The following is a 9,884-nucleotide window of genomic DNA, read 5'->3' on the forward strand; positions in this document are numbered from 1 at the left end:
TCATCTACTTTATATGTCATTTGTATTGTGTGGCATTCATGGCAAAGTAAGATTTACATTGTCCTAACTGTGCACATGATCTGTATAATATTTAGAGGTGTTCCTATTATTGTAATCTTCTCATATACATGTAGCTGGGGAGAACAAAATATTGAGACCCCACATAAATAAACTATGACTTCAAATATTAACCTGTAATTGAATATATTCATTTATGACAATTTCATCTATAATTGAAATATTTATATTTCTGAGCAATATTTCTTTATTTTAAGTTTATATGTATTTCAGGTTTTATTTTGAAAACCAGATGTTATTTTGACGAAACAGGAAGCACGAAAATACTTCAGGTAGATTAACTTCGCTAATTCACGGGTATAGCAACATCCGATCGCAATAATAATGGCATAATCAGATTGCTGACAATTTTCTCTACCACTTTCATATATTATATGTGTGTGAGAGCTTTAAGGATGGCAGAATAGGAGCAGAAACATGGCAGGAATCGATGAGAAACACACAGACGAATGCGGAGCGGGGCCAGGTGACACTAGAATGGGGGTAATTGGAAAAGAATGGAGCCATTGACTTTGAATGGAGAAGTAGACAAAATATAAATATGGATTAAAAATAAACCATAAGAGATATCAAGAAGATATTTACAACATCAATGCCTGATTATATCATGAGTTGAATACAGTTAAAATGGCGTTTCTAGCCCACGCTATTCCTGAGATGTTAAGGTTCAGCTTCTCGCGAGTTGAATACAGTTGACAAGCAGCTGTTGACAGCGTCTGCAGAGAGACGCAGGGAGCGACAACCAGACCTGCATTTCTGCATTCAGTTTCAAACAAACAGAGCAGCCTGTTGTGTTATTACACTGTTGTATTGTCATGATATTAAACAAATTGAAGGAACCGCGGCGTTTTATAATTACAAAGACGTTTTCCTTTCAGCGCGTATTATTTGACTGCAAGTCAGGGAATGACAGAGCGAGAGACGGCGATGAGCAAACATGACACCCAATATTAATAAATACAGCACTTTGTTGTGTTATTCCACCGTTGTATTATGTCAAGATTAAACAAAATGAAGGAACAGTTACGATTTACAAATATGCCGACGTTTTGCTTCAGCGGATCTTCTGTATTGACTGTAAGTGTATGGAGCAGTGAGACGTATGCGCTGGAATGAGCGACTTACGTAAATACCATTCATCCAATCTCGATAACACTGACAGCTGAATTCGTGACAATTTTCTCTACGATTGTCATCTATTATAAAATGTTGATTCTAAAAAAAAAACCATAAAAGATATCAAGATGATTTTTGCACCATTGGTAGCTGAACGTCTCACGAGTTGAATAAAGTTGAAATGGCGCTTCTACCCAAGGTATGCCGGAGATATTAAGCATTTGGGTCCAATCAAGGAATTACTCACTCTGAAACAGTCTCAGCCCTGTCCAAACGCCAATGAGTACAAATAGGTCTTGAAATATGACTTAAAAATGGGCATCGAGGGGGCCTGCCTCATATAAAGAGGCAATGCATTCCACAAATTTGGACCCACCACAGCAAAAGCTCTATCCCCCCTAGTTTTCCGCCTAGCCCTTGGTGCCTCCAGAAGAACCTGATCAGCTGATTTAAGGCACCGCGACGGATTATACTGACGTAAAGGTTCCGTAAGATAAAAAGGTGCAAGCCCATTCAGGGACTTATAAACAAATAAAAGAATCTTAAAAAGAATCCTAAAACGCACAAGAAGCCAGTGAAGAGATGCCAGAACCGGAGTTCTGTAAACAGTAACCTGATCTTTATTGTATGGACGCTGTAGCATCCACACAATAAAGAACAGGATGCTGTAAAGCATCCACACTATGTTATCCTGTTCTTTATTGTGTGGATACTGTAAGACATCCACACTATGTTATCCTGTTCTTTATTGTGTGGATACTGTAAGACATCCACACTATGTTATCCTGTTCTTTATTGTGTGGATACTGTAAGACATCCACACTATGTTATCCTGTTCTTTATTGTGTGGATACTGTAAGACATCCACACTATGTTATCCTGTTCTTTACTATTATTCTGATTTCTTCAGTCCGTTTTTCGGCACTTAATTTCTTCAGCATACTTTCAGCTAATAAGCCTCTTTAAGGATATTCCTGCTTGTATTTTTATTGTTTGTAACATTTATAATTAACAAATTTAGCTTTTTTTAGCAGATTTTGCCCCATTCAAATGAATGAGAAAAATTTTCACATCTTAATATCTTCAGCACACCTTCAGCTAAAACCACCATTTCAACTAATAACTATTCAGCAACTCTTCAACTGTTCATACTGTAAACAGCTTTTTCATATTTTTTATGGTTTTTGCATATTTATTTTATGTCATTTCGATAGCCACACTAGTATCTCTCCGTGTGTAGGACTACTCTTTCTTTCTCATACACACACATACACACAAACACCAACACACCCACACCCACAACACTACTTTTACCTACTTTGCAGGGACCAATAGGAAAATATTCACATCTTAGTAAGTTCAGTTTACTTTCAGCTAGAAAAGCCATTCAGGTATCAAAATGTTCAGCTCTTCAAGGACATTCTGTCAGGTTTGCCTGGCTGCACCCGTCTCTCTCTCTCCTCCCTCACTGTTTCCCTTTTTCTTCGCCCCTGATTAGCACCAGCTGCACCTTATTAGTTCTGCCCCTACTTATATGCCGCTCACTTATCACTCCCTTGCCAGTTCAATCTTGTTCTCAGACCCCTTCTATTGTTGTTGTATTTGACCATTTGTCTCTTAGTCCTTCATTCTCCTAGCTCCTGCCAGTTCAGTCTTCTGCTCCCCGTTGCCACAAGCCTCGTCTGCTGTTTTTCTCCTCCAAGGGTTTCTCCTCCAGACACTGGACCTCCCTCTGCCCTTCCAGTCTCCACGATTCAGGTCAATGCACAGTCACCATTAATCATCTGTACAAACTCCTACCTTCTGTCTCCGCAGTTACCACCGCTTCCGCATCAACCAGTTCAGGAGTGACCCCCAGCGTCCGCAGCCCGGCCTACTCCCATCCATCTCTCCACAAACTGGTTTTTCTGCTGCTGATCGACACCCGGTTACTCCCATTACTCATTACACGCTTGCTTGTTTATTTTGTTCCTTGTCTTTGCCACTGCACTGTAATTAAATTCAGCACTGCTTGCAGCTACCTGGGTCAGTCTATCATTTACTCGCTCACTTCCGTGTCCGAGCACACAACACATTCATGCTTGTCTTAAGGATTTTTCTAAACCTTATACCTTTGAAATATTTAGCTTTATTTTGAAAGTTTTCCCCCATTCAAATGAATGGGAAAATTTGACTTCAGCATATCTTTAGCTATTTCAGGTAGCAAAATGTTCAGCTCTTCAAGGACATTCATGCCTGTCTTCAGGATTTTTCTAAACCTTATACCTTTGAAATATTTAGCTTTATTTTGAAAGTTTTCCCCCATTCAAATGAATGGGAAAATTTGACTTCAGCATACTTTTAGCTATTTCAGGTAGCAAAATGTTCAGATCTTCAAGGACATTCATGCCTGTCTTCAGGATTTTTCTAAACCTTATACCTTTGAAATATTTAGCTTTATTTTGAAAGTTTTGCTACATTCAAATGAATGGGAAAATTCAACTTCATTATATCCTGAGTTTATTCACAGTAAACGTGTTGTCAAACATCCACATCATAACTGGTTAACACATAAATGCTACTAATATGTGGTGGAGATTTGCTAACCACATCGTTGCAGCTATGGTTATAGCTATGAAATTGAGTAATTATGTGTGCACGCACATGCCTCTGTCCAGCCATTCACCTCTGCTCTCACCAGTTCCATTTGATTACAGATTCCCTATGTTCGTGAATGCCACAACAGATGGTTTTATAGCTGTAAGGAAGGAACTAAGAGGCCTCAGGCTCACAGCCATGCAGGACCAAATGGTCTTAGATCAGTTAACTGCTTTACATGGAGGTGTCTGTGTAATCATAGGCACATCCTGCTGTACTTACATCCCCAGCACTATCTACAGGTTTGTTTCTCAAACTGTTGAAATGATGTTGTTGACCTGCCACCCAACACACTCTCTCTCATCGACTGCTTATAGCTTAGACAACTCTGATTCTGAGGATGACACACTGGTGTAGACCTATTATTGTCACCCTCTTTGTGCTTCATGATTGCCTGTGTCACAAAAACATTATGCTTGGGTTTTCTTCTACATTATGATGTTCAGTGTGATAAATTTGATATGTTCCTAAGAAAATTTTTGTATGTACTGTTGTGATTAATATTTAATCAAAAGGAGGGAGTGTGGTGGTCATTTTTCTTATACCACCCTTTAGGTTTATTAACTGATGCTTTCAAGTATGCAGTTATTTGTGTGCTTGTGACATTACACAAATGACTGTATCCGCATGTTTGTAGTGATATACATGCCTTTGTGTGAATGCTGAACTAGATAACATGTATTCTGTTTTAATCAGTATTCTGTTTCCTTTATCTGTTTGAGCATCTGTTTTCTGTTGTTGTATGTTGAGTATAAGAAAGGCAGTCGCATTCTGTTCATTGAGCTTCTTTGCAACAGACTGTATTAGACATTCTGTTCAGAGTTCACTCCTTCCTGCAGGAATAAATATCTAATAACTTTCAGAATTGATGTTAAGTATTTATTTTACGCTCACTGAGCTTTAAGAGATATTTTTTCCACAACAATGCACCATTAATATAAAAGGGAAAATTAGACTTCAGCATACTTTCAGCTATTTCAGGTATCAAAATGTTCAACTCTTCAAGGACATACATGCTTCTACTCAATTTTTCTGAATCTCATACCTTTGAAAAATTCAGCTTTATTTTGAAAATTTTGCCCCATTCAAATGAATGGGAGAAATTCTACTTCGGCCCACTTTCAGCTATTTCAGATTTAAAAGTGTTCGGCTCCTCAAGGACATTCATGCTTCTATTCAGAATTTTTCTAAACTTCATACTGAAATATTTAGCTTTATTTTGAAAGTTTTGCCCCATTCAAATGAATGGGAGAAATTCTACTTCGGCCCACTTTCAGCTATTTCAGATTTAAAAGTGTTCGGCTCCTCAAGGACATTCATGCTTCTATTCAGAATTTTTCTAAACTTCATACTGAAATATTTAGCTTTATTTTGAAAGTTTTGCCCCATTCAAATGAATGGGAAAAATTCTACTTCGCCCCTCCTCTCTTCTCTTCCCCTCCCCTCTCCTCTCCTCCTTTTTGACATTTTGCTTATTTCAATTTTCCAATGATCAACTAATCAAATAATTAATCATTTCAGCTCTAAGTGATAAGAAGGGATTATGTGAGCATTTCCAAAATTCATCCTGATACAGTATATCTTATTCCTCTGTCCCATAGAACAGTGACAAGTGTTTCTCTATTATTTTCCGCAGCCCATTTCCGCAGACTATTAGTCAGAGGTTTGGACACTTTCCCACTCAGTTCAATGGGAAAATGTGTCCAAACCTTTGACAGGTAATGTGTGTCAATGAGGCTGAGCTAAATAACACAAACAGGCTTTACATAATGCAGTATAGTTAGTTAAACAGCGGCACTAACTACAAACTCCTAAACAGTCACACCTCTGAAACAAACTGAACACAAACTGAACATTACCACCTTCATGAAAGAGGATTTATTGCAAGGCTGTTGCATTAGACTTTGCCTATTTTTGAATGAGGTGTATATCAGGGGTAAGTTATACTGACCCAGGGGGCCTGGTGTCTGGGATCTCTCTATTGAGGGGCAGTCTGTCACTGAGGAAGGCATTGTAGCCGTATCTCTCAAACAACTTCTGGGCCTCTATCTGCTCCTCCTCTGACAGTTCCTCACCCCAGTGGTGGAACAGAGCTGAGTTTGGGTAGAGTCTCCTCACCTCTCTCTTCTTCTGCGCCACCAGTTCCTTCTTTTCCAGTTTATTCATCAGACTGACTGTGGACAAAAGACAGCAGTATTTACTTTAGCCTTGTTGTAATGTCAGCAACAGATAACTAATCCAACCCATCCCTGAAATGTAAATATATTCTGTCCTCTTTGGTAAATGGTCTTATACTTGTATAGCACCTTTCTATGCTTTACAGCACACTCAAAGCGCTTTCACACATTATTCGGCCATTCACCCATTCGCACTCCCAAGCACTCATGCATTCACACACCGGTGACATCACCGGGAACAACTGGGGGTTTAGTGTCTTGCTCGAGGACACCTCGACATGTTGACTGGACAAGCCGGGAATCGAACCGCTAACACTCTGGTTAGGAAACGACCCGCTCTACCTCCTGAGCCACAGCCGCCCCTTAAGTCCAGCATACTTTCAGCTTTACAGGCCATTGAGGTCTCACTCTGTTCAACTCTTCAAGCACATCCCTGCTTGTATTTTTCATTATAACATATACTTTTTAATCTATTCACTTTATTTTTTTGCAATACAAGTCAATGGGAGCTCAAAGTGCTGAGTCAGTGACACAGACTTAGAGTGCCATCTGGTGGTTCATAAAATGCAGCACAATTGGGACATGCCCCTACATAACTCCTCTCTCCCTTTCTCTCTCTCTGTCCCCCCCACCCCCCCAGCCAACAGACACACACACGCTCACACCTACTTGATTTACCTACTCTGTAGGGACCAAATTGGAATATTTTCACATCTTAATAACTTCAGTATACCTTCAGCTAGAAAAGCCATCCACGTATCAAAATGTTCAGCTCTTCAAGGCCATTTCTACTTTATTGCATCTCATCCTTCAGATTATTCAACAAAAAACTTCAGCCATTTCTTCTCAACTGTTTCAACAAAGAACTTCAGCCATTTCTTCTCATCTTTCAACTGTTTCAGCAATTGATTTCAGGCATTTTCTTTCTTCGATCTTTCTGCTTATTAGCATCCACATGCATTTACGACAAGAAATGCATTTCTCTAGTTTTAAAAGTACTGCTATACGAACAGAAGTGCAACAACATTTGGTTGCAACACTAAAATAAGATGTTCACTTTGTTGTTCTAATTCTGCAGCACTTGCTGGACTGTGTTTAAAGTGGCCCACAACCTTTCTGCATTTGGCCAGGACATTGTCAAACACACTGTTCTGCAGAGAAACTAACAGAATGATGGAGACTGTGCGTGACACAGGGGACATGTTCAAAAGGCAGATGTCTCACAGCAGCAGTCGTATTTCTTGCACCATCTGTGCTAAGTGTGCTGACTTTATTTGAAATGTTTGAAACATGAATGAAATGCTCTGTGAACATTTCAGCAAAATTTCTCTTTTCTGTTTTCATTACAGTTAGAGCATGTGAATGGAGCTCCCACTGTTCATCAATATAATGCACTGTAACTCTGAGGTAATTATGGTTACCCTGCGATGTCCAGTAGTCTCCAGTGAGTACTTAATGTGACATACTATGAGTGCACAGCACAGCAGACTGGTCATGGTCATGTAGCAATGTATGGATCCAACTTTCTCCACACACTGATTTCCATTGTCAGGGCTTACTTTCCAACACATTTATTATCTTGATACCACACTGAGTGCAACATACTGGGAACATTTTTAGGCAAGGTAACATGAGTCTAGCAGTTGCCATGGTACTAAAACCTGCTCTTGCTGTGTTGGAAGTGGGAGTGAGTTGTTGCCACAGGTGGGGGAGTTTAAGTATTGGGTCTTGTTCATGAGTGAGGATAAAATGTAGCATGACTGTGACAGGGTGATTGATGCCACATCAGACTATTGTGCTGATACAGGAGCTGAACTGGATGGCAATGCTTTTGATTTGTCACCTGATCTACATTCCAGCCGCCACCTATGGTTTCGAGCTTTGAGTGGCGAGCAAAAGAATCAGATCACAACCACAAATGGCTGAAATTAGTTTTCGCCATAGGGCAGCTGGACTCACCCTTAGAGACAGGGTAAGAAGCACAGACACTCAGAGCTTAAAGTACAGTCGCTGTTCCTTTGAAGACAAAAAAAATAAAAGGTTTAGTTGGTTCAGGCATATGATTACGATGCCTCCTGGGCACTTTCCAGACACATCCAACTGGTAGGACACTTAATGGCAGATCCAGAACATGCTGGTGAGAGGTCACTGTGCGCCAAGACAACCAGGCAGAGGGACAGTTTCTTCCTCTGTCACTGTGATTAACACTTAACCCACAACAGTATGGCTGGACAATAACCCTTAGTGCAATACCTGTAAATATACATTGTACAGATTATACAGATCCATACGGGTCTCTATTTTTAAGTACTCCATTTTTATTCTATTTTTATCTCGTTTCCTAATGAACATTCCTCTGTCTGTTTACTGTTTACATTGTTTATTGCTTGTTTATTTTGTTATACTACACAGCCTTATGTTGGTATATTGTGTTCTTGCCCCTTGCTGTTGCCTAGCATGGTGATAGGTACATGCACATTGAGAGCCACTGTACCAGAGTCAAATTCATCCTGTCCAACACACCTGGCCAATAAAGCCAATTCTGAACTTGCTGCCAATGTGATAAAATGCATAAAATCGATGAACAGACATAGAATAAATAAGTGTTTGATAAATGAAACCATATCCCTAATAAAAGAAATGGACAGGAGTGACAATACAGTCAAGAGGCAGGACCAGAGGATAACATGAGCCAAAACTAGTCCGACCCTCCATGCATCTATTAGCTGAATTTTTAATAGTAGCCTGTGTGTTATTAATTAAATAGGTTTATCTGACAAAGTCAGTGGTTGGGACCCAACAACAGAAGTGACAGCTGCTTGGTTTCTGTTGGGGTGAGGTGTGATCTGCTCATCAGGATCTCACCTGTTCCTCTGTGATGAGCCCAGGGTGTGTGTGCATGTTGTCGTTGGTGTAGTGCAGAGGCAGGCTCTGACACAGTTCTCCCAGCAGCATGGCCACTTCCTTCATGCTCCGCCAGCAACATACCAGCACCATCTGGGCTGTCACCCTGTAGCCCTCATCGCCTGAAGCCAACACATACACCAACAGTGACACACACCCACATGAAAAAAATGACATGGGAAATGTTTGATCGCTTTTTGGTTTGTTACCTAATAATTTAAACTAAACAATGGATTTGTTCTGTTATGTAATAAACCTTTATATTACACATTACAGTTTTGTATAAATCACAAACCATAAGTCCCAGAGCCACATTACATCTCTTCTTTTGTTGCTCGTGTTGGGTCCCATTATATTTTCCTTATTAATGTGAAAATATAGTAGTTTAGCTCCAGAGCAACTGTACACCATGTAAATGTATCATATAATAAGGGAAAACACTGCCCCCATCAGGACATCAATGCTCTACCCACAAGCAGTGATGACTTAATGGTTTCACTGATTCCATCTCTATAGATAGTGGCAATGACACCAATAAAATATTAACTAAGAAGGTATGGGTTAAATTGGGCAAATCGTAAAATTAGGGAACCTAACCCGATTGTTAACACACTCAATTCACAACTTCATCCATTAAAAAGAAAAGGCTAATTCATTTGTGACATCAAATATAATCAGTATAAAGCAACAATGTAACCCACCAGTGTCCAGTAATGGCACAGGTGTGGTCTGACACTGTGTGTGATCATCTCCTTGGTGTGTGTCCAGCTCTCTAGCACTGGTGAAGAAATCATTGTTGTCCTTGGGCTGGATCTCCTTAAGGATCTTCTGCAGACCTGCCGAGTTCAAATGCGCAGACAAACACCTGTCATATTCTTGGCATTTTTTCCATATTTATTTTTCCATTCAACTGGTTCTTTGAACTGAAAGATACTTCTGTCCTAAAAAATATGTGAATGATTTGTTTTGTTG

The 9,884-nt window shown here is 39.8% G+C and overlaps 1 protein-coding gene across 4 annotated transcripts in view; it reads right to left on the bottom strand.

Moving 5' to 3' along the window:
- The window catches only part of thada (THADA armadillo repeat containing), a 216,528-nt gene that overhangs the window by 179,438 nt on the left and 27,206 nt on the right, over window positions 1–9,884 (bottom strand). For all 4 annotated transcript variants that reach the window (XR_002276928.1, XM_020624135.1, XM_020624136.1 and 1 more), the window contains exons 20-21: window positions 9,614–9,748; window positions 8,874–9,034 (exon numbers count right to left, since the gene is read on the bottom strand). Coding sequence is in view for 3 of the 4 variants with exons in the window: in XM_020624135.1 (XP_020479791.1) it covers window positions 8,874–9,034; window positions 9,614–9,748 (296 nt within the window). In the remaining variant the exon portion in view is untranslated. The remainder of the gene's footprint in view (window positions 1–8,873; window positions 9,035–9,613; window positions 9,749–9,884) is intronic.

Source organism: Monopterus albus, unplaced genomic scaffold (assembly GCF_001952655.1).
Source record: "Monopterus albus unplaced genomic scaffold, M_albus_1.0 scaffold320.1, whole genome shotgun sequence".
Lineage (NCBI taxonomy): Eukaryota > Metazoa > Chordata > Actinopteri > Synbranchiformes > Synbranchidae > Monopterus > Monopterus albus.